This window comes from Petaurus breviceps, unplaced genomic scaffold (assembly GCF_028583685.1).
Source record: "Petaurus breviceps papuanus isolate PSGF00001 unplaced genomic scaffold, PetGlider_PUasm1.0 91041, whole genome shotgun sequence".
Taxonomy (NCBI): Eukaryota; Metazoa; Chordata; class Mammalia; order Diprotodontia; family Petauridae; genus Petaurus; species Petaurus breviceps.
This window is the reverse complement of record NW_027187400.1, coordinates 6,687,767-6,715,488: the sequence shown is the minus strand read 5'-3', so window position 1 is coordinate 6,715,488 and position 27,722 is coordinate 6,687,767. Positions and strand designations below refer to the sequence as shown.

At 44.0% G+C, this 27,722-nt stretch overlaps 1 protein-coding gene across 3 annotated transcripts; it reads right to left on the bottom strand.

Moving 5' to 3' along the window:
* Positions 1–13,636: 13,636 nt before the first annotated feature.
* STMN1 (stathmin 1) lies at positions 13,637–20,042 on the bottom strand. 3 transcript variants are annotated; one of them, XR_011166612.1, is made up of 6 exons: positions 19,915–20,042; positions 18,064–18,137; positions 17,329–17,501; positions 14,558–14,749; positions 13,990–14,152; positions 13,637–13,922 (listed from the first exon to the last, which is right to left on the bottom strand). XR_011166612.1 is itself a non-coding variant. In XM_069079275.1 (5 exons), the coding sequence occupies exons 2-5, from the start codon at positions 18,074–18,076 to the stop codon at positions 14,081–14,083; spliced, it is 450 nt and encodes a 149-aa protein (XP_068935376.1). In that variant the 5' UTR covers positions 18,077–18,137; positions 19,915–20,042; the 3' UTR covers positions 13,637–14,080. The 3 variants fall into 3 exon arrangements, 2 of the variants coding, with proteins under 2 accessions (XP_068935376.1, XP_068935378.1); XM_069079275.1 differs by having other exon boundaries at positions 13,637–14,152; XM_069079277.1 differs by lacking the exon at positions 19,915–20,042 and adding an exon at positions 18,752–18,935 and having other exon boundaries at positions 13,637–14,152.
* Between the last annotated feature and the right edge of the window lie 7,680 nt (positions 20,043–27,722).

Below are 27,722 nucleotides of genomic sequence, written 5' to 3'. Positions count from 1 at the left end.
TTTTCTGGTTGCTTGTAGAATTTTTTTTTCAACCTGGAAATGATTTTGGTTTTTACATTTCTGGGTGTTTTAAATTTAGTCTTTTTTTAAGGCACTTGGTGGGTTCTTTCTATTTTTACTTTGCTTTTAGAATTTCTAAAAATCTGATATCTAGGGAAATGATATTTAGGAAGTCTGATAATTCTTAAGTTAACTCTACTAAAACCTATTTTCCAGGTCAGCTGTTTTTGATAGTAGATATTTTACTTTTCTTTTCAATCTTTGGACTTTGTTCAAATGTTTCTTCTTGTCTCAATTGCTGAGGCATATCTGTTCCACTCTTTTTTATACTTCTCTTCAATTTTATTACATTCACATTCTATTTAATTTATCTTCCAATTTTTTTCCTTAAGAATTCCATTTTCATTTTTTAAATCTCTTGCTTCATTTCTTACATCCAATCTTAGGGTCACTGTTGCCAAGTCATTTTTTTCAGGAGGTTCTGAAACAATGAATATAGTTATTCCATTCTGGGTTAACTCTTGGGTGTCTCAACTCCTAGCATTTTTTTTCATTGTACCTAGTTTTTCCTCTTCTTTATTCATATCTAAAGCCTCAGTTTCTGGAGAAGAACTTTTTCTCCTAGAGCCAGGTTATGCCTTGCCTCATAGTCCCTGGTTCTGTCTTCTCTGCAATCTAGATGCTGCTGCTGCCCTTGTCACAGTTCTGGATAAGGTGGCTGGTCTTCTTCCCCGCCCACTTGTGCAAACCTTGCCTGAACCTTGGATGAGTCCTCATACTCTGCTTCAATCCCTGGCTTCTGTCTCCATTTTCTGGTAGCTCAACATGAATTCTAGCTTTCCCTTTCTCTGTCTTCTTCTCCTTGTGCAATTACCAAACGCAAGTTAGATTCAGGCTTTCCTGTGTGGCCCCGATAATGAAATCTCACTAGACTCAGTCCTCCAGGAGTGCCAAGCATTTCTGCCTTGTCTGTCTTCTCTGATGAGTATAACCATGGAATATCAGAGATTGTTCCAGTTCTAAAACTAGAAGAGGTGTCAAACATGCAGCCTGAACCAAGTTAGTATACAATGAGATATTTAACAAAACAAACCATACAATAAAACATCAGTAATATTACATTTAAAACCAAGTGAATATGCAGCCTGCAGGGATCATCATGTCTAGTTCAGAGGCCCCCATTTCTATCTGAGTTTGACTAGCCACTCTTCTACAGGCTTCTCCAGCAGAGGGGTCTCCTTAGGTACCTCTGTATCATCTTCTAGGAACGTCATTTCCCAGGATGTGAATTTGTCCTTTACTGTGGCTCCAACAATATATCAGACAGGGCTCTGGTTCCGGGCCTTGGAGGAATGTACCTATTGTCTGGGTGCCTCTGTCCTGTTTCCTTGCATAATCTCCTACTGGGAGCTGACCTGATTTACTGTTTTGGCTCTAATAGGTCCAAGTCAAAATCTTGCTGACTTTAGGCCCCACTGATTGGATGGTGATAGCTTTTGACCCTGCTGGCATACCCCTAACTAGCATGCTCATGGGCTATCTTCTTGGGAAAATTCAGTTTAGATGCAGGAACTTACTGTTGTGTCCTTTGGTTTTATTTATTTGTGCTGACATAGCATGTGTTTAATAAATGCTTATTGACTATTGGAAGTTGGGGTGTGACCTACTGGGTTGGAGTACAATGCTGTGGTAGGTACTTGATAAATGTTGATTAATTGACTGATTCTAAGAAATCAGGATATATACAATAAAATGGAAAAAAAACCCACAGTTTCCAGCATAAGGTTTATTTAATGTTGGGAAAAGGAATAAGAGCAGAGAAACTGGGTCTGTTAAAAGAGAGGCTGTCAGAGTTTGATAAAAAGCCCAAATAGTATAGCAGATATCCACAGAAAGGGCCAATAAACCGACAACCTAGTGTGCCTTGGGAAAGCTGCAGCCTGGGCTAGGGCCATGTTGCCATGGAAGAGATGGCATGGTCCACTGGAAAAGGCACTGGGCTAGGAGTCAGGAGACATTCTTTAGATCTCTTTCCTTGATCTGGCCTCCTTCAGCATTTTTATTAATGATTTGGATGAAGGCATAGATTAGGCCTGAACAACCTGCAGCCCAAGGGCCTCTTATGGCACATAGGCACACCAAAGGATTTCAGGTGGCCTGTGAAAAATGTAGAGGATGAATCCATCTTGCCCTACTAGGGATATAAAAGAGAACAGATTGGGGCAAGGGGTATTCAGTAGGCTCGCTATTTTAGGATGGGGGGTAGCAGAAAGACGGGGAGAAAAATTTGTAACTCAAAATCTTGTGGAAATGAATGCTGAAAATTTAAAATTAATTAATTAATTAAAAAAAAAAGAAAAATGAAGATTATGTTCTCTACATTTTTCACAGGCAGCCCAAAATCCTTTGGCATGCCATAAGCAGCCCGTGGGCTGAAGGTTGTGCAAGCCTGGCATAGATGCACAATACAATTCAATTAAGTATCCATCAAACACCTAGCATGCACATGGCACTGTTCTAGATGCTGGGAAAACAAAGAGGAATAAATCCCCAGTCAGCAGAGAAACTTCTGATCCCACAGTAAGGATGCACAGTGTTCCAGGAAAACCTGAGACAAGATCTTGAACTCCACTTTCAGGTTTGGGTAAGGAGTAAAAGAAGATTTCATACAAGAGACCTGAAGGAAGATGATTTTAACAGGCAGATGTGGGGAAAGCATGTGTTCCAGGCACTCACCTCATGGAGGCAGGAGTTAGATGAGCGTCCAGAAAACCTGAGAAGAACAGGGCAATGTAATGCTAGAAAAGTAGATCAGAGGCTGACTCTGAAGTCCTAAGTGACAAGCCAAGTTTATGTTTGAGCCCACTGCCAATGAGTCACTCAAAACCTCCCATTAGGAATTGTATTTTGGCAGCTGTATAAAGGATGGCAGAAAGCTTGGTGACATACAGATCAGTGAGGGTATTGCACTAGTCCAGGTATAAGGTGATGAGGGATTAGATTATAAAGGCAGGTATGCAGCAGTAGTGGATATGAGATCCTGGAAGGATGGATGCAAGAAATATTGTCCAGAGGGAATTAACTGACAGCACTTGTTAACTGACTGGACCTAACTAACTAGAAAAATCATAATGCTATCAACAGAAATGAGAAAACTGGAAGGACGGACAAGCTTTATAGGGCTAGGAGGTGGGGTAGGGTAAGGGTTGGTGGGGAGAATGATTGACTAAGTCTTAAATATGTTAAAATTAAGGTGCCAGTAGGTCAGTCCAGTGGAGGTATCTAGCAAATAGGTAGAGATAAAACCTGGAGCACAGGGAAGAAATTAAAGCTGGACAAATAGATTTGGGAGTCACCTGCAAGTGATAAGTAATAATTGAAGCCATGGGAAAAGATGATATCACACAGAATGTAGAGAGAAGAGAGTTAAATACAGACCCTTGAGTGATGCCCATAATCATAGAATGGAAGGACAATGAACCAGAAGTGAAGACCAAGCAAGGAAGAGTCAAAGAAGGAGAACCAGAGGAAAATGTCAGAAAAACCAAGGAGGGTAGGGGACAAGAAGAAAGGGTTCTTAATAATGTCAAATGCTGTTAAAAGTTCAAAGAGGAAAAAAAAATCTTTAAAAAAATTTTTCAAAGAAGATCAGAATTGAGAAAAACCCATTGATTTTGGTGATTAAGAAGTCACTGACGACCTTGGAGAAGCTACTTTCAATAGAGTAGGCAACAAATACTGTGAGTTGTCCTTTCTTTGAAGGTACAGGTTCACTTCATTTACTTTTAAAAGAAATGTCTGCCACATATCCAACTCTAAATAACCAAAAATTTGCCTGTCATTGGTTCTTTCAAGTAAAAAAGGTATTCCATGAAAAAAGGCTAGTACAGCTCAAAAGCTCAACCACACAAATGCTTTTCCTCAAGACAAACCATCATCTTTGGGTATGTAGCAGAGGGTGCTTTATGTGTACTCCATAGGTCATCACAGAATATTAAAAAGACCTGTACTCAAGGGCTGAGATTTAACAAAGTTAATCACTTTTACTGCTTCATAAAAGACAATCTTAAATGAAACTGGCAAAGGATATGCTGACTACTAATGCTGCAGCCTTGATTTGTGCCAGGGCACCAGAAGTTTGACCCACCATGGTTTATGCACTATTAACCATATTTAACCCAGTGGTTCCAGGAAAAACCTGGGGTGCAAAAAAGCTACTCAACACTTTGGTTATTTCAATATCATTCATGTCTGTTGCCAAGTGTTCACGTAAATGAAGACCTTTGATGATTAGTTAGTGCTGATATTAGACAAGTATAAGCAAAACAGCAAGTCTAACCTTGTCTGTGGACTAGTCCATTTGTAAGGCAAAAACAAAGTTCTGCAGTTGAGGCAGCAAGTCAGTCTTTGTGTTCACAGCTAAATCTTTTAAGTCATAGGCCATACAGCATCTGGAAAACTCCACTGTACGCTCATAAAGAATGAGTGAAAAAGGCAAATAATGTCTTAGTGTTATTACAAAAATAGCTTGTATCTCCAGGACCCCAAAAGGTTCTCATGGATTCTCAAGGGTCCATGGCTGACACTTTGAGAACAGCTGGTCTAGATTAATATAAAGGGAACTCATTCCTCTTCAGGTATTTGTTAGACTAGATCAGGGGTGGAGAACCTGTGGCGACATGTGGCCATCTAGGTCCTCAAGTGCAGCCCTTTGACTGAATCCAAACTTCACAGAACAAATCCCCTTAATAAAAGGATTTGTTTTGCAAAATTTGGACTCAAGTCAAAAGGCCCCACTTGAGGATCTGGAAGACCACATGCAGCCTGAAGGCTACAGGTTCCCCACCTCTGGACTAGAAGATCTCTGAGGTCCTTTCCAACTCTGGGTTCTAGCCTTGCCACCAACTGGTTATGTGACTTTGTGAAAATTACTCCCTTCCCCACCCCCCACCCCCAACAAGAGTTCATTTTTCTCCTCTTAAAAGAATTAAGTTTGGCCCAGACAATTTCTAAAATACATCTAAACCCCCGTGGTGCACAGTCAGGCTGGGTTATTGGCCCCTGGCTCACATGCATCGGGCCAGCCTGGGTGACTCTGAATAGCCCCTAGCTGGGGACGGTGATCAAATGAACAAAGGAGATAAGCCTGGCATTCTCTACAGGGGCTATGAATAATATCCCTGAGGAATTTCTCACACCAAAATGAGTTGCAACTTCCAGGTTCATAATATTATCAACTTGGAAGGAGAGGGACCTGCAGCCCATGTTGGACAATGAAGTTGTGGAAACAGTTGATTCAGAAGGATTGATTTAGGAGCTTACCTCATTCTGTCGTAGCTTTTGTGATGGAAATTTTCCTGTGTTTTCTTCTCCACATCCCTGAAACTCGGTCATCCCTTTGGCTTCCAGGTGGAAATTTCCATCCTTCTCAAAGGGCTGGCAATGAGATTCTGAGACAGTGGAATTAAATGCCGTACAGAGGCCTGAACAATGGAGGATTAAAGAGTCTATCTCTGAAGTATGGTCTGTTACCACACTTCATTTTGAGGGGATAATGACCTCAGTCAAATCTACAGTACCTCCCCCCTTGCCTCATCACCTAACCTGACTCTCCCTTCCATCCAAGACATTCTTGAAGTGCTACTGTCTCAAGTTGGCCAAGAACTGAAGGAGCAGATTCTAGAAGAGAATACATAGACAGAGAAGCTGCAGTCTGTGCCTTCCAAGTTCTCCCCCCCCCCCCAGAAATACCCAGGGAAGAAGAACAATTTTTCCAAGAAATCCAGCATCAGAGGACTAGGGTTCAAATCCTGACTCTACCATTTTCAACTTGTGGGTCTTTGAGCAAGTTGCTTAACTTCTCTGGGCCTCTGTTTCTTCATCCATAAAATGAGGGAGTTGGACTAGATGACTTCTGAGCTCCCTTCAGCTTTAATTTTATGATCCTAAGAAGGCATAATGTGCCCCTGATCCTTGACTCCCTCTCTCTGATGTTACATTGCAGATCTTTTTTTTAAACTTTCTAGTTAATCCAAATTAAATTAAACCCTTTGGAGCAGTGAATGAAATCCATTAATAGGCAACAAGGAGACTGATTTCCCCTGGCAGAAAGTGATTATCTAGTTCTCTCCTTTGCTACATCAGGTTTTGCCTTATCTAAACTCATGATGTGTACATCCTCCCTCAGGAGACTGCAAGTTTCTTTAAGAAAGGGGCTGTGTTGATTTCCTTCCCTGCTTCCTGAGCTCTGAGCACAGGGGCCTACATTTGGGAGGCAATTAATGTTTGTTGACTTGCATGAAACATACCATACTCCATCAGCAAAGAAAAATATTTATGTAAAGTAACTACAAGAGGGAGCACCTGGCCTCTGCCTAGGAGGATGAGTCATGAGAGTGGGCTGCTTAGGGCCCCAAAGGAGGCTGGGGAAAGGGGTCCCTACACCTTCTTGAATGACGTGGGTCAGAGTCAGAATGCATTCATCTCTAACTCTCCCCAAACCCAACCTGTTAGGGTTCCTCTAAGGGTGCAGAGAAGGCCCCTGAAGCTGGGCTGTGAACCCAAGGGAGGAAAAGACACATAGCATAAACACTGGAGATGGGTGGGCAGCCTTGGAAGGAAGGGTTTTTGCACTCTTCTCTCCTTGTGGAATATTCAACAAACACACATAAGTTTTAAAAATGGAGTAAATCTTCAAATAATACCTTAAATGTGAACTATTTATACTTTTACGATTAGAAAATAGTAAAACTTTGATGCTTTAATACTTCCAGGGATCTATGATCTCCTCAAAGTAGGTATTCTCTGCAATCATACAAACAGCAACCCATCCAGGCCTGTTCATCCTGTGTGATTCTTGTCCATGTTTCCCCAACAAATCAGCCCTAGGGGCTCCAACTCCACATGCCAGGTGTCTTCCTCTAGCTCACTTTACATTGGGTGCCTACTGATGGATCTTGCAGGCTGTTCCAGTGGTCATTCCTTGTTTACACTCTGTGGCTGACCCATCTTTTTGTTTGGTCCTACATTCCTCTGATGACTTCTTTCATGTTGCTTTTCTGGTACAATACAATTTTTAACAAAATGACAACTTAGTCTGTGTTCCCTTCTGAATCTACTACTTAAACTTTTCTTGTCTTCATTATGACTTAATAGGGCTGATCTCACTTTGCCTCATCGTTCAAATATTTGTCACTTCTTATAGCACAGTAGTGGCCTATTACACTCCGAATTGGTGAACACTATGTTACCCTCAATCCTCTGCAGCACAAAGTGAAAAAAGATAAAGCCCAGAGCTTCTAAAGGAGTTTTATCTATCAAGGAACAAATACCCCCACACCCCCACAGAATATCATAGAGAAACTGGTCTGAATTTCTAAAAAAGCCTTTGCTCCTTCATTCAACTAGCTACCCCGTGGACACAGTGCTTTTGGCTTCAGGACTAGAAACCACACTGGCCCAGCCACAAGAGGCTGACACATGGTGCCCTTCCACCATTCAATCCCCCAAGGAGAACCTCCTCCAGCCAGTGGATTCCTCCCAAGCCCATCCTCTGAACTCAGCCACTTGGTCTCATTAATATGCTGAGTCACACTTCCAACAGCTCCAGCCCTGGGTAAGAAAACACAACATTCATTTCAGCTGTTTACTCTGTTTTCCCTAGTCCGGGGAACAACTACTTAAACTTTCAAAAACAGGGTCTTTTAGGCTACTACTGATCAATTCAGTTCTCTCCCAATTCATGCCAGTGAAGGGAGGGTTATATGGCCAGTGACATTACACAGACTTCCCACACCTTTGGAAGGCAGCATGTTCTGTTCCACATTCCTCCTGCTTTTCCCTCCTGATGCCTGGCTTAATAAACCCCAAACATGCCCAGGCCTACCCAACAGGTTTGGTTAATAGTTTCCAACCTGAGCACCAGGTGCCACCATGCAGTGGTACCTGTCCCCTCCCCACCCCCACTCCCATCCCACAATCCGAGCAGAATCATGCTCTGATAATTTTCTAAAGAGGGGTCTGCCAGATCAATCAAAAGGGGAAAGCATTAGCTCTGTGTGTCCCTCAGCAAAAGGGCTGACATCCTGCTTTGGGCTCTGTTCCAATAAAATCCTCTCTGGTAGGTACCCTGATGTGAACAACACAGTGTCCCCAGGGTTCTGAGGACTGAGCATCAGAAGGTCACTTTGTACTTGTCAAGAAGTCTGTGCATTTGTACACCTTGCCAGGTCACCCATGGTTATACATCCATTGCCACAGCCAGACTTTGAACCCAAGGATCCCAGTCCACTGACCTTTCCACTACATCTACATCATAGAAACAAATGAATACTTAGTGTTTAAAAAAAAAATAAACCAATCTGGGCTTCCTCCATCCTGACATCAGACATGCTTCAAACATGTCTGACTTGGTCAGTATCTTGCCCAACCAAAGCATATTATTTCTCCTTGCTCTCAAGATCGTCCCTTCAAACAGAGAATAGATGACAAAAGGCTGAAACCACAGGAAATGAGAGTGGGCCATTAAAAGCCTTAGTTTTTCTTAACCGAGAGCATTTCTGCTCCCCCTGGTGGTTGTTTTCTCACAGGCACCTTATGAATACATTTATGCCTGTGATGATTATTATTTTGGTGTATGAAAAGGCCTTAGAAATCATCTGATCCAGTCACTTTGCTTTAGATGAGAAACAGTGATCCAAGGTAACACAAGTGTTAAAAGTGACAGGATACAAACTCAGATCTTTCGACTACCCTGGTTCAGTAGACAGATGCTAAATCTAGAATCAGAAAGACCAGAGTTCAAAACTGATCTCAGACATACTGTGTGAACTTGGGGAAGTCACATAAATTTCCTGGGCCTCAAGTTTCCTCCTCTTTAAAATGGGGAGGGGGGTTGGATTTAATGACCTCTAAGGTCTCTTCTAGCTCTAAAGCAATGACAAAGGAAACCCAAATTATTTCAAAGTTAGAAGCCTTTCCTGCTAAGTCTACTTCATTTCAAAGTCCTTTCCATTATGTTATCTGAACCTTATCTACATATGATTTAAATTTAATTTCTGAGTCAAAATGAAAAAAAAAACCTGCCAGATTGATTTTCCTATGGGCATAGTTCCTAGAGGGTTCTTGTCAGAGTAGTTTACCAGATGAGGAATCTAAAACAAAGGGGTTGTGTGAGACGGGCCTCTCAAATGATAAGAGCCTATGAATCAGAAGACCTGAGCTGACCACCTAATGGGATCTGGGGCAAGCCACTGCACTACTCTGAGACTCAGCTTCCTCACCTATAAAATGGGAATAACACCCTACCTCCTTCCTTCCCTCCCAGGAATGTTTGAAGGAGGAATGAGAAGGCACATGAAAACCCTCTGGTACTGTTAAAGCACCATGTGAAGGTCGGTCACCTGATATGCAGAACATAAATACCCATGAAGAGATAAAGGAGGCAGCCAGAAAGAGCTGTTTCCTTGCCCAATCATCAGCTTATTCGGCAAGCATTTGCTAAGGGTCTTTGTGTTCAGACCATGTGAGGGATTATCAAAGGGGAATCAAGACAAGTTCCCTAGCAGGGAGAAGACATAGCTCAGGCCTGTATGAGTGTCACAGAACCAAGAGAAAAAGGAAAGGTTGCATGGTTCTTGCTTGCTGCCCGCCCCCCCTCCCCCGCCTCAACCAGGGGCAGGGTAATGTAGGAGAACAGGAATATCACTGCGAATCAGGAAACCCAGGGTCTAGTTCCACTATTGGTGCTGCCTTGCTATGTAACCTCCCTGGGCCTCAGTCTCCTTCCATCAAATAAAAGGGCTGGACTAGGTTCCCTCCAGGGTCCCTGGTGGTTCTAATGTTCTTGGCTTTGCTGAAGTAGCTATTTCTAAGGGTGGTGTGAGATGGCGCCTAAGAGCTTTCTAACAAGCTCTGGAGACCTCCCATGGGCCACAGGAGCTCTCTGCTCTTGGATCTCCTGGGGCCAACCCAAACCTTGAAGGAGCAGCTTCGGGAAGAGGGAGGACAAGGAGACACACTCCTCTCTCTTCCCTTCAGCAGTTCTGGTTTCCATCAGTAGCCTGTCAGTCTCTTGGACACTGCCCCCCCCTCCCCCCAGGCCTGGCATCTATCCACCCTCCCTTCCCCTCTCCCTATACTACCTTACCTCCTCTGTACTTGCCCTCTGATCTCTGACAGGAGCCACCTCCTTCCTCGAGTTCTTCCCACTATCCACCTTCCTATTTATCTACCATTATAGCCCTGTGTAAGCCTACAGCTTTGGCCCAAGCATCTCTCCGCCTGCTGCATGCATCCCCACCTCAGTGCCTCACTTGACCCTTTCAACTTAGCCAAGTCTTGCCCTTCTATCCAGAGATGCCCAACTCAGCTCCTACCTCTCCTCCAGGAAGCCTTCCCTGACTGGTGAACACTCTCTCCCCTGATGTCTTCTTACAAGTCATCTGGCACTTCCATACACAGCAACATGTTATTTCTGTGTATATGTTCAACTAAATTAACATTTATTAAATGTCTTATGATGTATGAGAGGCAGCTTGACACACTGGATCGAGTAGGTCTGAGTTAGGAAAAGCTGGGTTCAAGTCCTACCCAATACATACTAGCTGTGGATGCATGGGTGACGAAAGCCACCTCTCAGTGCCGAAGGCAGCTCTGGGGATAAAGCAGAGCTAATCTGAATTAGTAGAGTACTGTGTTCTGCCAGTGAGCTCACAGGTCTAGAACACTATGCTAAATAAGCTCCTATTTTCCTTTACAAGATCACATAATCTCTGCCAACAGGAAAAAACTGGTGAAATGCCATCATGTGGATTAAGTCTGAGAAAATATTGCTCTAGATACAGATCACTAATATACACAAAGAAAAAAATTTCCACTCAGACTCTGGACCAAATTCTGAGACCAGAATTTCAATGCTCTGTCTCTGAGCCTGTTTCCTCGTCTGTAAAGGATACTTACACTAACTTCCTTCACAGAGCTGGGACAAAAGCCCTGAAAATCCTGCAGTTGCCTCTTCTAGCTTCCCAACTGGATTGTGAGCTCCTAGAAGGGGGGGACCAGGGCCAGAGCTCTTAGGATTTACGCTTAAGATCATAGATATGCTGTTTTCAGCACAAAATGGCATCTTGCTATCTTTAAAAAAAAAAATGACATAGGGCTTCCTCCAGGTTCTCTGGACCCTTCTCACCTAGTAAGCTGTTGGTCATTCTATTTTTATGCACCAACCACTTTGAACTATTAAGCCCAAACCAATGAAATGGGGACAATAAGTATCCTACAGGCTAAGGTAGAGATAGTTGCATTTGATTAAAAAGAAATCTTGAGATTCATCCAAGAGAAGGTGGTTTAATTCAAAGACCCCTGTACTTGGTTTCAGAAGAGTGAGGTTAAAGTTTGGATTTTGCTCCTTATTATGTAACCTTGGGCAAATTCCTCTCTTCTCTAGGCTTCCATTTTTTCAGATAATGATGCTTTTGGATTTCTCAAAGTCCTTCCTGGCACTAAATTCTAGAAAGTGCTAAGCTTTCCCTGACAAACCCTGAGTGTGCTCTAAGGTGCTTCCTGGTTTGCCTCCATGTGTGATGGGGAGGTGATTTTCTCCTTTCTGCCCGACTGTCCATTCCAACGCAAGGGTCTGAGTTTCTGCTGCTTCTGTTTTTCTCCCAGCACAATACAGTGCTGTGCCCAAAGCAGGAGATTGATAAAGTTGTTGCATTTGTTATTGTTGAGACCGTTCCCCAATCAGCTGGTCTGCAGCTTGCTTGGCTCCCCAGCTTTGTCCCTCTTCAGGCCTCGGTTCCTCCTTTGCATCCTTTACTTCCACACAAGCTCAGCCCCCCCACCCCCCCACCAGTTCTTTCTGTCCCAGACCCTACGTTTGACCTCTGAATTGCTTTACTTGCCATTCTTCTTCCCAGGATGCAATTCACATCATCTCCCGAAGCCCCCAGAAGCCTTACCTGGTTTTACTGCTTTTTGCTCCCTGCCCTGCCAAGACTCTAAGTTACAAGTAACATTTTGTTCCCCCTGGACTTTTCCTGTTTGAGGCCTTGGCTGCACACAGACCATAAAATGTCAGAGCTGGAAGGGACCTTTAAAATTATTTAGTTAATATGACTGTCTCATCTTAAAGATGAGAACTCCACGGGTCAGAAAAGTACAGTGACACTTATGATCACAAAACTAATCGGTGGCAGAGCTAGGACTAGTATCTATGTCCCTAACTCCCAGGCTTGGGGTTCTCCTTCCTTATTATCTCTTTGCCATCAAACTTTCTTTAAATTAATTGTTCATCATGACTTAACATAAATCTAAAACCATATTAATCATATTTTATGATCATAATCATCTCACTGAAAATAAATCAAGTAAACAAAAAACAAAATGACAGCTAAGCTTTATAAAATTCCATTGATTACTCTACTTGAAATATCATGATCTCTAATAAGATCTTCACCATTTATTCCTACAAATCTGTTTTTATGATAGATTCTTGGCTTTTAAACACTCAAAGGTCTTTTTACCCAGAGATCTCAGCTCTGAGTAGATAGCTTTATTGTAATCAGAGCTCTCTTTCCTAAATGTTTGAAGCCACTTGCCAAAAATTTCTCTTAACTGAGATATGATGCTTCTGGTAATTGAGTTTTACAGCCTCTGTGGTAGGAATTCTGAACCAGAGCTCCATGATTTTTTTAAAAGGAAAATATTCTGATAACTTATTTCAATACAATTGGTTTTCTTTATAAACCTATGTTTTATTTTATACATTAACCATAGTGCTCCCTAGGCTTCATCAAACTGCCAAAGGGGTCCATGCCTCAGAAAAGGTTAAGAAAACTTGCTCTAGGGTCCAAAGATCAAATCACTGCCATCCCAATCACTCAAGTCACTACCTTCGGGTGATCCCTCCCTGGAAGTCTTCAAGCAAAGGCTAGATAACCATTCCGAGAGGACAGTCTTGAAAGTATTTTTTTGGGGCTTGGGTTGGGTTAGATACACTACTAAGGTATCTTCCAACTATGAAGATATGAAAAACAAAGGGAATTTTCCTTTCTTGGTTAATCATTGCAATACAGAGCCTAGTAAGGTATAATACAATAGGATTCTACTAATATTTTTATTTTTCTCTTGGTATACACCAAATGGCAGAAAAGGTCATAGGACTGAGAGCTGGAAGAGTCCTCAGAGATCACCTAGTTCAGTCCCCTTCGTTGTATTAGTGAGTTGCTGAGAACCAGAGAGATAAAGTTACAACATGCCTCCACCTCAAGAGCAGCCTCAGGAGGTAAATAATAAATTATCACACCCTTGCTCTATGTTACGGCCTCCAAATGTTACAGTACCAATTGTGATTTTCATCTGAATTAAACAGGGACACAAAAACAGAAAATGATTGTGTGTGAATAAACATCCGAAAGCCTAGTAACAGCTGATCTGGGCTGAGGCGTCAAAACAAAGCTATTATTGTAGAAGATGGACAACTCCAGAACGAGCTCTGAAGAAAAAGGGCATAGATAATGCTGCAGTCCACACTAAGTCATTCTACCAACCCAGAGCAACTTTGGGATTCAATTTAAACTGGGCAGGTCTATTCAGATGAAGTGGTTAAAACCTGGGTAGAAAGAACTCACTGCCATAACAGCACTGTGCAGTTTTATTAACCATTCAAGTACAGTAGTATCTGGAAAGACCGGGACAAAGGTCAGGTTTCAAAAGTGAACAGACATTTATATTCAGCATCTAACAGTTGGAAAGAAGCATACTACAGATTCCTTTCACAAACATGTTTTCACAGAGCCAATACAGTACTAGCCATTAACCCAGCACCGAGCATACTGGAATAGAAAAGATGCAACAAGAAAAATAGCTACGTTAGAAAGACTTCAACACTTTAGAAAAAGAGCAAAACACTTGTAGTTTCTCCCCCTTTGGCCCCCAAACAACATCTGTACGGTTCAGATCTACCTACGCAGCTCTACTTCAGTTTCTAGAATATTTGTCAGGAGGAATAAAATAAAAGCGACACTGGCCAGTTCAGTCTTTGGATGCTCGGGAGGGGGAGAAGCCAGCTCTTGGCCAGCTAGTCAGCTCCATTCTCATCAGCCGGGTCTTTGGACTCTCTGTTCTTCCGCACCTCCTCCATGTGCTTGTCCTGGAGAAGACAAGGCAGAGCACATGCACATGCACACACACACACACACACGGCCCATGAAAGGGCTGCCTGCAGACTGGATACCCCACACCCACCAGCTGGGCTGGACAGGGTCTTCCTGCCTCAGGTCACTTGCATGCATGCATTCATAACACCTAAGCTCCCTCCTGCCAGTGTGCAATCACACACAAGTGACAGACTCCTTCTGTTCTTTAAACTCAAACAAAAAGAAGGGTTTTGCAGAAGCCACCTCTGAGATGAACCCCACAAGCTACAGATGGTCATCTACCTCCTCCTTCCACCAAATGAGGGGGCAAAACCCGATCATCCCAACACACACATTTTCCGTGTGCATAGTCATATCATGTCATCACTACCTCAGAGCAGTTTTGGGCCCAGACCTACCTTCTCCCGCAAGCGTTCCAGCTTAGCAGCCATTTGTGCCTCTCGGTTCTCTTTGTTAGCTTCCATTTTGTGGGTCAGTTTTTCTTCCGCCATTTTACTGAAGTTGTTATTTTCTTCAATTGCTTTCTGAAGCACCTCCTTCTCATGCTCCCGCTTCTCAGCTAGCTGCTTCAAGACTTCAGCTTCATGAGACTGAAAGAGAGTCAGGTACACCAACCATGAACTCTGAAATTGGCTGGGTAAGTCAATTAAAACAGACACAAAAGGGTTGGTAAAAAGGCAGAGACAAGGTTCTCTTCAACACTTCTCAAGTCATCGGCTTAATTTTGGCTACTAAAGAATGAGGTAAAATCTCTGAGGTAAAATCTTTTAGATATTAGGTGCAGATGTGGGGTGGGGGGGGAGGTAGTGGATGGGAGAAACAGTCAACATTTATTTATACCAGAAAAATGCCTATGTTTGGTCACAAGTGTTTTTGTCAAATTACTTGTTAAGGGAATTGCTTGAAGCTGGGCTCCACAGAGTAATGAAAACCTGGGCTCAAGAAGCAGCTTTGGTTAGGTGACCCAAGTGAGTCATTTCACCTCCTTGAGATCTTATCCCATAAGGTTGTGATAATCAAATGAGAAAAAAATATTAGAATAGATGACCTCTAAAGTTCTAGTCCTAAAACTATGATCACATTTAAAAAAAAAAAAAACATTTTAGAATCAAGTACCATGTAAATACAGAGGAATATAGTTTTGTGTTTTTTAAAAAATGAAATGGGATATTGAGTTTTATTGTTAAAGGCTCTGGTTTTTGGCATTAATACCTAAATACTGCAGAAAAATAGACCTGTTGACAACTAAGAACACTCCTACACAAATTCAAGTCACTTTCCAGCTTGGTATGGGCCAGGACAGGAGTGGGGAACTTGTGGCCTCAAGGCCACATGTGGCTCTCTAGATACTCAAATGTAACCCTTTGACTGAGTCCAAGTTTTACAGAACAAATCCTTTTATTCAGGGGATTTGTTCTGTGAAGTTTGGATTCAGTCAAAGGGCCGAACTTGAGGACCTAGAGAGCTACATGTGGCCTTTAGGCTGAAGATTCCCCATCCCTGGGCCAGGACGATTTCTACTTTGCTCTGTTCTAAGAGAAACAACATTCAGTTATTCCCTCCTAGGCCATTCCCAGCCTTAGAGCCTATGTTAGTTTATAGAATCCAGTACTACAGATGACAGTTTCTTATACCTATTCAGCAATACTACATTATTACAACAATACTACAGTACTACTAACAACTCAGATTTATATAGTGCTTGGATATTATGAAAGCATTATATATATATGTACATATATATGCATACACACATATATGTATATATAGTTTCACACATTTGATCCTGTCACCTTTTATTAAAGGTCACTAGTTATAACCTTAGGAAAGACACAACCTCTCTGGGCCTCATTTTCCTCATCTGCAAAATTCAGCTCTGAACCTCTAATTCTAAGCAGTTGATTCAGATTTGAATATGGTAGCTCTAATTCAAAATTCAGTCCTCTTTTTACTATACTACAGATGCCTTTCTAGTAGATAGCAGGCACTCATCCAGTTGTATTACAACAGAACTGCATTATAATAGCTCATTATTATAGTAATCCATTTGTACTATGAGTCAAGTCACAACTCTTAAAATATCACTGTGCTCAGTATGAGTTTGATCTACCCTGACAAGGCAACAAAAGAGAAGGCAGATACCTCATTCCAAACCAGAATCCTAATATAGGTGTTCTACAATGCTTGCTTAGAGGGACAGTACAAAGAGTGGTGGCCTACTAGTTAGGGAGCCTAGGTTTCAGCTTCAGTTCTGCTATTAAGTAGATGTATGACCCTAGGCCAGTCGGTTAAACTCTTTGAAATTTATTTCCTCATCTGGAAAATGAGAGTAACACTGGCTGACCACACTTGCATGAGGTAGGTATCTCATGGCTAGTTGTAAGGACCAAATTAATGTACCCAGAAGTTTGTGGAAAACTGAAAGCCTTATGATACACCTCCTATCTATGACTTGACCAATTAATAGATGCCCTTGCAAGTCCCTTAAAACTCAATTTCTCTGCTTCAAAACAGAACAAGCGAATATCACAGGTCTGATCTTTCCAAGTACCAGTTTTACACTATTCTGTGGCCACAGGACAGATGCAACAGTTACTTGTATACTGATGGTCACAAAGAAAGATATGGATAGATCAATGCAAATACTTTACTACTGGGAATTTTTGTTGTTGTTGAGTCATTTCAGTTATGACTGATGCTTCATGGACCTACCTAGGGTTTTCTTGGCAAAGATACTAGAGTGGTTTGCCATGTCCTTCTGTAGCTCATTTTACAGATGATGAAACTGAAGAAAACAGGGTTAAGTGACTTGCCCAGGGTCACACAACTAGTGTCTGAGGCCACATTTGAACTCAGGTCTTCCTGACTCTAGGCAGAGGCTCTATCCACCGTGACAACTAGCTGCTCCATACTATTGGGAATACACACATTCAAAGCACAAATACTACTTAAAGCATATCAGTTATCACTTGGTTAGATAAGAGCTTATTAAATTGTTGCAACTCTCAAAAAGATTCTTAACTTTTCCCTAAAAGAGCTGCTTGGAGACAATGGAAGAAACTGGCACATTATCAAATAATCTAAGAGATGAACAAGAACTTTTGAAGTCCTTTAATTAGGGTTCAAAATGGGTTCTGATGTGTCCAGTACAAATGATAACAATGCTTACCTTGCGTCTTTCTTCTGCAGCCTCTAGTTTCTTCTGAATTTCTTCCAGGGAAAGATCTTTCTTCTTTGGAGGGGAAAGGGGAAATTCTGGGACTGCTTCTTTTGAACGAGGACTAAGTATCAGCTCAAATGCCTGCCCAGAGGCACGCTTCTCTAGTTCTTTCACCTGGATATCTAGACACAGGATGATGTTTATGTTTCTAGAGTATTTAGGAAAAGCTGCCAAAGTTCTAATTATGATCCTCTAAAAACCCGAACAATTTAAGTACTAAATTATGCGTGAGCAAATCTATGCTAGTCTTATCAGACAATAAATTATTACCTAAACATCCAACCACAAAACATTTTTGCTTCACACTACAACGAAATCCAATTCCCCTTTTACTCTTCCCCTCTAGAATTCAGTGAGCTCTATATTTTGGGGTTAATTCTTGTGGTCAAGCGTTCAGTAATTGTTAGTTATTTTCATTAACAAGATGTTTTGTAGAAGTCCAAAGCCCTACTTTGAAGGACCTTAATAACAAAGTAGGTGAATTATATGCTTTTAGATCATTCAAGTGTTAGCCCGTCATTTCTTTCTGTTTAAACTCCTCCCCCTACCCAAACAAAGGCAAATACATATATGGTTAGATCAGGCTTCCACTAAATGCCACAGTGCTTGATTTGGACCTCAGCTATTTCAGTCTAAAATATCAAGCTTATTTTCTTCAATTTCTGTGAGTTTATTATTACATACCAGAAGAAGCCATGGTGAATAGAAGACAAGAGACTGGCAGTGTACTCTAGACAATCCACACGGTGGAGAAAACCCTGAAAATTAATTTTTTTAAGTACAAAGATAAAGCCCCATGCATTTCAGTATAAAAGGTCTCAGCAAACATTACTCAGGTATTAGGCAGGGAGAAAAGGGCTACTACCATAACAGAATTAAAACAAGGTATCTTTGGCTACCAAGTCAGATTACCATAATCTATAAAATACTTCCAAGACCAAAAGAGTATGACATAATTGCTAAAATGACATTTTCTAAAACGAGCCGTGTAACCCTGGGCAAGTTACTTACTTAACCCCAACTGCCCTCCAAAAGGCAAAAAAATAATAATAAAATGACATTTTCTATAAGGAAATATTAATACTGGTAACAGTGGGATGAAGCGATAAGAAAATTATGGAATTTGCTGAGCTTGAACCATTCAAAGTAAAAAAAACAAACAACTTTTTATTTTTCTAAGGAGTACAGGGTAAAATTACACAGATGCCAAAATGTGTTGGAAAATGAATAAAAATTACTATCTCACACGGGATGGGGGGTGGGGGGGTGGGGAGCCAGGAACTCGACAAGGGCCAGCCTTAGAAGCATTGTTACAAGCAGAGCGCCTGAGGCACTCCGGGTACAATCCACCCATTGTGTAGGAGAGATCTACCTCTCTCAGAGTCAGGCCTCGGCGGAAAACTGAGCTCCCACGATGGTAACCCGTAATAACGAATTTCTATTGTTTCTTGGGCACGCAGGCAGCCGGGGGCTACGGCTTGACCAGGGGCTGCCCCTGGTGCCCGTGGGCCGCCCGAGGGTCACCAAGACATCGTCACGGCTCGGGTTGGAGGTCCTCCGGGTCCCACGGCTGAGAGAGCCCAGGCTAAGCTCTGCTTGCTGCATTCGGGGACAACGGGGTCAGCAGGGACTGAGAAGGTGCCAGGCCGCCCCGGCTGGGCTAAGCTGAAGGCCTAACAGCCACCCTGCCACCTGCCCAGCCGAGGGGCGTGGCCCTAGCCCCGGGAGGCCGGGCTCGCCCAATCACCACGTGGCGGGCGCCCAGCCCCTGTGGCCCCGCCCCTTTCCCTCCCCGCGCCTTTTCGAAATCTCCCCGAACGCTCCTCATCCCAGAGCGCGGGAGCGCGCGCGCGCGCAGGAGTTTCAAGATAAAGGAGGGGGCGGGGGGGGGCGGAGCTAACGGTCCCATCCGGGGAACTCCGCCCTCCTCAGGCTTCTTCTCCCCCCTTCCCCCACTCCCGCCAAATCTCCCACCCGGGCTGCCCGCATCGGCGGGGGCTGGGGGGCGTCCCTCAGTCTGGGTGGGGTTCCCTCCCCCCGCGGGCTGTCCGTCAACGCCTCGGCTCGGGTGGGTGGGGGGTCGCAGCCCTCGAGGGGTGGGCGCGGCCCTGGTGGCACCCGCACAAAGGCCGGGCAGCCCGTCAGTCACGCAGTCTCGGGTCGGGGCGGGGGGCGATTGCTGACCCCGGGTCGCTGGGACAATGGGGACCGCGCCCGCTCGGAGGAGGGTCCCCGCCCCCTATTGTCTCCTCCGACCCGCTTCCGCGCCCCCTACCGGGCCGGGACCCCGCCCAAGCCGCGCCGCAGCCGCCGCATCCCCAGAGCCCCCAGTCCCACCAAGCCTCAGAGAGAAGCTCCGCCAGGCGCAGACACAAAGCAGCGCCCGTCGGACCCCAGACCGTCACGGCCTCCGCCCCGCTCCACTCCGCGGAGCCGCCATCCAGCTCAGCCGTAGCCCCACAGCCCACCCCTCCTCTCCCGCCCTCCAATGCCTCCGCTGCTGCCGCCGCCACTGCGCCGGGGCCCCGCACCCACCTGCTCGGTCCGAGCCGCCCGGCCACACTCCGAGCACCAACAGACCGGGGCGCGCACAAAAGCGCCAAACCGCGGCACGTGACCGCCCCGCGGGGCTCCGCATTGGCTGAGCTCGGCGGCACGTGCCGGCCCCCTCCCCTCCCCGCCCTGCTTTTTTCATTCTCCCCCCTCCGTCCTTCCCTCCCTCCTCCCAGCTCCGTCTCTGCCTTACCCTCCCCACCCCTCTTTCATTCTCTCTTCCATCCCTCCTTTACCCTCCTACCCACCTTTTATTCTCCCCCTCCATCCTTCCCTCCCTCTCCTCCAGCCCACCCCCACCTTCCCTTCCCTTCTTTTCATCCCCCTCCATCCTTACCCACCTGCTCTCCTTTTCACTCCTCCCCTCCATCCTTCCCTCCCTCTCTCCAGCTCAGCCCCACCTTCCCTTCTCCCTATGCCCTTCCCATACCCACCTGCCCTTTTTCATTCTCTCCTTCCTTCCTTCCCCTTCCATACTCCCCAGACTCCATCCCTACCCTAACTATGCAGCCCTTTTCATTTTTTCCTTATTCTGCCCTTTCTATCAGCCTTCTCTCCCTTTTTCCTGCCTGTTCTTTTCATTCTCCTCTTCCATCTTTTTTACCCCACCCTTCCTTCTTTGCATTGCTCCCTCCGTCTTTCCCTTCTTGTTTCCTTCATTCCCCCAGCCCTTTTCATTTTCTCCCTCTCTTCCCTTCTTTAGTCTGTCCTTTCCCAGTCCTTTTTATTGGTTCTTCCCTCTTCAGCTGTCCCCACCTCTTTTCATTTCCCCCTCCATCTCTCTCTTCCCAACACCATGTCTGCTTTAACCTTCTCACCCTTCTTTTCATTCCTTCGTCTCTCCATCCTTTCCATTTTTCCTTCTTACAGCCCTCATCTCCTTTCCCTTTACACCCTTCCATGCTTCCCTTCCCCTCTTCCTTCTCTACTCTTTTTTTCTCCTCTTGCCCATCCATTCTTCCTCCTCCCTTTCTCTCCACACTGCCCCAGCTTCTCATAAAATGTAGTCCCACTACATGGATGGGGTGGGGGTCCACTTGTGAGACTGGGGCTGGGAGCAGTTTCTGGTTGGAAGGGGAGAGGGGCAGTGTTGTAATGATCATGGCCACAGATTGGGACTGAAGCTCTCTGTTCAGTCCTCAATGATACAGGATGTTCCCTTAGCCCTTACTCAGGTGATGCAGGGAAAGATCCCTGGATTTGAAGTCAGAAGACCCAAGTTCTAATTGTAACTATGCCACCAACTCTGCTGTGTGTCTTTAAACAAATTGCTTAGCCTCTCTGGGCCTCAGGGAAGGGGGGCAGTGAACTGAATGGACTGTGAGGCAGGGCCCTGCAGCTCTGACTTCCTCTCACTGGACCTCAGTCAATTTAAGCATCTGTAAAATGAGGGATTGGACTAGATCATCTCTAAGGCCCCTTCTAGCTCGAAATCCCATGATCCCTTCAAAATGGGGTTGTCTGGACATCTAGACCCTTAGGACAGAATGTGCAGCTGGTCAGTTTTCCCAGCCTTCAGCAACCTACTGTCACCACATTGAGCATGCCCCCACAAGCTTGTGACAGCAGCCAACGCTGACAGCTCCTGACTCCTCCCCCAGCTAGCCAGGGTCACCAGTATTTCATCTTCATATCCTCAGATCCTCCTGGCCCTGGGTTTGGGCTGCTTGGTCTCCACAGACCTCTCCCTCTTCTGCAGTCTCTTAAATCAGCAGATTATACCCCCTGGGGTACCCATTTGTGATGCTGTGGAAATGAGGTCCTGCAAGAAGAGGGGCAGCAGTGGTGTTTCAGAAATATGATCCCTCTTTGGGGCTAAGAATGTCCCTCTCTCTTGGCTTTGAGGATGGAGAGACCCCATCTGTTCTGCCAAGCCATTTGCTTGAGGATAGGAAAAGAGGAGTAAATACAGCCCCATAAAGCCCATGTAACATCCACATCTATGTGTTGCTTTTGTTCTGAGGACATGTGCTTGGGGGATCTGAGCTGAGCTTCTTTTAAGAATCAAAACAAAAGAAACCACAGGGTCATTTTCCCTGCCTTGGATTGATCCAGGGTCTTCTAATCACATAAGGAGACGGAACTGACCCTGGGAGATCCTCCCAGGCCCGACCACTGTCTGATGGCAAAGAGACCAGAGCAGAATACTGAAACCCAAACAGGTCGTAGGGACACCACCATCCACCCCACCCTCAAGTACTGTTGTGGCTTGTGCCTGACACATTCAGAGAAATCAAATTGTTGCTCCGGAGCCATGTTCAAGAACCCTGGGACCAATGACTAGCTCTCCAGACAGACACAATAACCCTTCCTGAAAGATTCCCATCCAAGGCAATCGCCAGGGAGGAGTGGTGGTTAAATGCCAATTAAGAAGCACCCTTGAACAATTAAAACCTTCCAGCTCCAAGGACAGACTCCTGATACAAAGGGAACAGTCAGTAGGCGCTGTTGCCTGAAATGAGCCTGTGCTGTTTGGAAATATGCTTGTTGCAGCATTTTTTGCAACAATCCACTGTTGAAAGGGGTCCACCCATGCAGGGACCACGGCCAGCCACTATCGGCCAATCTGCTTGCTTTTCCTGTGGCGTGTGGGTTCACCAGTAACAGTGGAGCTTCTGAAGCCAGAAAGGTCTCTCCCCTCCAGATCAAACTTTACCACCAGGCAATGGCCATGGATATTCCCATCTGCCTGTGGGAAAGCTATAAGTAATCAATCAGGCTAGAAGGAAAGGGGAACATTCAAAGGTGACAGTTTGGGAGTCGAGATTAAAAAGAGTGAGCTATTATCTGTCTATCTATCCATCTGTCTGTCTGTCTTTCTGTCTTTCAATATACACACACATATGAATAGGCCAGTATAGACGCATATATATGCATGAACAGCACAAAGAGAAAAGAACCTGGTTATCCCTCGAACCAAACCCTAGGCTTTTGTTACCTGAACAGGGGTTTGTAGTAAGAGATCCACCCCCTTGGGTGTATATTTTTTAAAAAACAAGAAATTACTTCACAAAAAATCCCACATTACCCAGCATTAATGTTATGACAGCCCCAAAAATAAATCTTTCAAAACAATGATTGTTTTAAAACACTTATACCACTCCCCTCACCTCTTTTTTCCCCCTCCCTGAGCTGAAGTCTATTTCCATGGAAACCACAGCTAGGAACAGAGTTGTTAGAATTCATGTAGATTTTTTAATCTTTTATAATGATGCCGCTTGGCTTCTGGGTAGTTCATTAGAGGAATAGGAATTTCCTGCAGTCTTCTGTATGGTTTTTTCTCTGTATGTTGATGCACTGCTGTGCCCCCCCTTCCCTAAGGGTCTTCCTGGAGTGCAGTAAAGGGGGCTTTTGAAACCAGGTAATCCCTGTTCTTTCAGGGACTGTTTTTTGAATGGCACTGAAGGGTGTTAATATCTTACCAAGCCCCAGAAACCAGAAGGGTTTCAATTCTAACTAGAGAAAACCAGCAGAAGCCACTTGACTAGTGAACAGGACAAAAAAGACCCCCATGAGGCCTTCTTAAAAGCATCAACAGAAAACAAAACCTTTTCTATTAGAAGGAGCCAAGGGGTTAATACTGACATCACAAAAGCATCAAACTTCCCCAAAAAGAATGATCAGATTTGCAGATGGCCTAGAACTAGAGGATAGGGAGGGGGGAAATGAGAGATTGGGATGACAGAATCAGGGCCCAAAGTGATCTCCAAAAGCCAGAACAAAGACTGAATCAGGGGAAAAAGGGTGAAATTTAACAGGGATAAATGTAAAAATATTATATTTAGGCTCAAAAACTTAATTGTACAAGTACAAAATAGGAAAGATGTGGCTAACTGGGTTCTTGACCATTTTTTGTGACAAAGACTTCTCTAGCAATTCTACAAAGCTTAGGGTACCCTTTTCAGGATAATGTTTCTAAATACATAAAACAAAATAAAAAAGGAAACCAATTGTCTGGAGATGCAATTATTAAAATATTTTAGACAGCTTCACTGAGCCCAGGTTAAGAACCCCTGGCCCAGACAGAGGGGTTCAGGTGAAAAAAAGATCCAGCAGTTTTTTTTGTTTTTGTTTTGCTTTGTTGTGTTTTTGCTTTTGTTTTTTAGCAGATTCTAAACAGGATGAATCAAACAATAAGACAAACCAGTGAAAGGAATAGTGTGATCTTAACCTGAATAAATAATAGCATCCAGAAAAGAGAGGTTATAGCCCCTCTTGTCTTTTGTCTTCATCAGACAATATCTAAAGAACTGGGTCCTATGAGGGTCCACATTTTATAAGCCTTTGATAAGCTAAGTGGGGCTTGTCTAAAGGAGGCCAACCAGGATATCATGGGGATTTGAAGACATACCACAGAAAGATCAGTTTAAAAAACTGGAATATATTGTCTAGAGGGGAGAAGACTAAAGGGGAAGCATATAGAGTCACATAATGCTTAATCCGTCTTCAGATAAGTGAAGAGGGACGATGTTGAAGAGGGAGCAGACATATTCTACTTGACTCCAGAGGACAGAACTGGGACCAACAGGTACAAGTTAAAGTAAGGCTCATTCCATATAAGGAAGGACTTTCTAATAATTTACAGTCATCACCAAAATGGGATGAACTGCTTTGATGAGAGAGTGAGTTCCTCACCACTGGAAATATTCAAGCAGAAACCATATGACATTTGTCAGAAATATAGAGGAGAAACTCCTGCTTCAGGTAGGGGGTTAGACAAGATGAGTTTTAAGGGCCTTTTCAATTGTAATATTCTGTGATTCCATCATTTATTTTTGTACATTTGTACATGGCTGGTTGTATTAGGGCTGTGTCTGTACTACAGAAGTTCATAGATTCATAGAAGGTTCATGGATTCACTGAGTTGATAGCAGATCCTGAATATGGAATCTTAGAGCTGGAAGAAACTATGGACCAAGAATTATAATTGGAAGAGGGCTTAGAACATGTCAGAACTGGGAGGGCCCTTAGAACACAGGATGGCAGAGCCCGAAGGAGTCTGTTCTAAGACACCCTAAAGGGATGTCAGAACTAGAAGGGATATTATTACACTTGAGTTCATCTTCATGAGTACAAGATGGGGAAGTAATGGTGAGACAGATCTAAAAACGACCTCCAGGTTAGAGTGGACTTGGAAGTTCAAGGTGAGTCCACAATGTGATCTGACAGCCAAACAAAGCTCAGAGTCCCTTAGACTGCTTTAAAAGTAGAGCGTCTAGGCCTAGGAAGGTAACAGCCTTGCTATGCCTCATCCTGGTCAGTATCTATCTGGAATACCATCTTTAGCTCTAAGCATCACATTTTATAAAATATCAATAAGTTTGAGAGTTAGCAGAGAAAGGCAAACACAATGGCTCAGGGAACACAGGCCTTGAGATCATGGCAGATTCTAATCAATGCAACTTGATAAACATTTATTAGATGAAGGTCAGTTGGAGAAGCTGGAAATGTTAAGCCTAGAGAAGGGAAGACTCTGAAGGGCCTCATCTGCAAACACTTTAAGGGTTGTCATTGGAGAGAAGAGTTAGACCCATCCCCTCTGGATTCCAGAGGGTAATGTAATGGGTAGAAGATGCAAAGAGGCAGGTGGACAGTTGATAGAAGGGAAATCCCGTGAGCCTGGAACACCTCTGTAGAAAAGGGTGTTGGTTTCTAGATCTAGGTCTAGGACTGCTATATTCCAACACACCATATTTAAGGTCCTTTTTAGTGCTAATTTTCTAAGATTCTGTCTCTTACTAACACTTCATATGCTTGTACAAACAGCAGGCCCTGAGTGTAAACCCTAGTTCTGCCACCTACTGTCCAAGTGACTTTGGGCAAAATGAAATGAAAACATTGATGTGCCAAAACTATTCATATCCCTGGGGCTATGAATACAAAAGCAAGATAGCCTCTGCCCTCAAGAAACGTACATTCAAATACAGGATAGGCAGCTAGGGAAGGAAGTTGCCCTCTGGGAAGGAGGCCAGTGTTCCTGGATCACAGAATACATGAAGGACAGTAAGGCATGAGAAGACTAGAAAGGAAGGAACAAGGTGATGAAAGGCTTTAAAAGTCAAAGGATTTTGTATTTGATCCTGGAAGCCATAGGGAGGAACTGAATAAGGGGCTGACATGGTCAGATCTGATCTTAGGAAGATGAATCTGGTAGCTAAGGATAGGATGGCTTGGAATAGCAAGAGACAGATACATAGACCAACCAAAAGCATTGCAATATACTCGGTATAAGGTAATAAGAACCCTCAGCAAGGTAATGGCAAGGAGCAAAGGCATAAACAAGAGATGTTGTAAAGGCAGAATAGGACTTGGTAATGGATTGAATATGGAGAAGCTGAGGATGACATGTAGGTAGCAAGCTTAGTAGTACCCTCCAAAATCACAGAGATGTTTAGGAAGAGGACGTGTAGAGTTTAAGAAACAGATCTGAGAATTGTCAGCATAGAGATAATAATTGAAACCATGGGAGCTGATGAGTTCACCAAACAAATTAGCATAGGGGAGAAGAGAGCCCGGGAGAAGTCCCCAGGGCCTCCAGGGACATCCACACAGTGGTCACAACTGTGAATACACGGCAAAGGAGACCAAGGAAAGTCAGACAGGTAATAAGAGAATCAGGCTAGAGCAATGTCTTATAAACCTAAAGGAAGCAGCAATGAGGAGGTGGTAATCATCAGTGTCAAAAAGGACTGAGAAAAGGCCCTTGGAGCTGGTGACCAAGAGACCACTGGCAGTTTTGGAATAAGTTAAATGTTAAAGTCAAAAGCCAGATTGAATAAGGTCATCAGAGAGTGAACAGAAAGGAAACAGAGGCTTTGTAAACAACCTTCTTGAGAAGTTTAGCCACGCAAGGGAGGAGAGATATATAGAACAATAGGTAGCAGGGATGGATGGATCAAGTGAAGGTTGAGCATTCTGCATCCCCTGAAAAAAGCCAGGCACTATCTTGGGCAAGAACTTCAGCCAAGCCAGAAGCTGGAGGCAATGATAAGGCCATGGTCCAGCAGAGAGCAGGCCCAAGGAGCCCAATGAAACTGATATAATTTCCCCCTCTACCAGGACACCCCATGTGGGGATGGCGGAGCCCTCAAGCTTGATCTCTATAATTGTTCATTTTTACTACTAATGTTGCATATATTTATGGCAGAATGTGCCCCAGGTTTGGGAAGAGAGAGGGGGAGGGAATGCTCTAATGTAAACCTTTTTATTATGCTACTCCTGTAAATGCCTTTGCTGTAAACTAAGCATGTCCTCTAGCTGTCTAGAGGTAAGCACACCAGGAGGGCCTTATTTTAGAAGTCTGGACACACAGTACTTTGATCCTGGAGTAGCTATTTCTGGGAACTCAACCTGTGAATTCAAGTTAGGGAGGGCAGGAGTAGTTAACCCAGAGGGGTTACAACAGTAACAGTGGATTAAATTTATGCAGCTAAAGTATTCTTCTCAAAACAACCAAGTATTGTTATCCCTGTTCTATAGAAAAGGAGATGGAAGGTCAGGGAAATGAAGTGACTGACTCATAGTCACATGGCTAGGAAGGACTGACCTGAGGGGTACACCCAGGTGTAATGGGAATGCAAATTTGGAAGATCTTCCCTGCCCCTAGGCTAAAGTGCTCCTGAAGCCTGGGGTGGGAGGCTTGTTTTTCAGTAGATACTTTTTGATTGGCCAGTGGGTCCAAAAGGTTGTACATTCTCTGAGCCAAGAGAAGGCTATATAAGCCCTGATGTGTAGCTTTGTTTTGGGGGCTCACTTTGAGAAGTGTTCTGTGATTTGATATGGATTCTGAG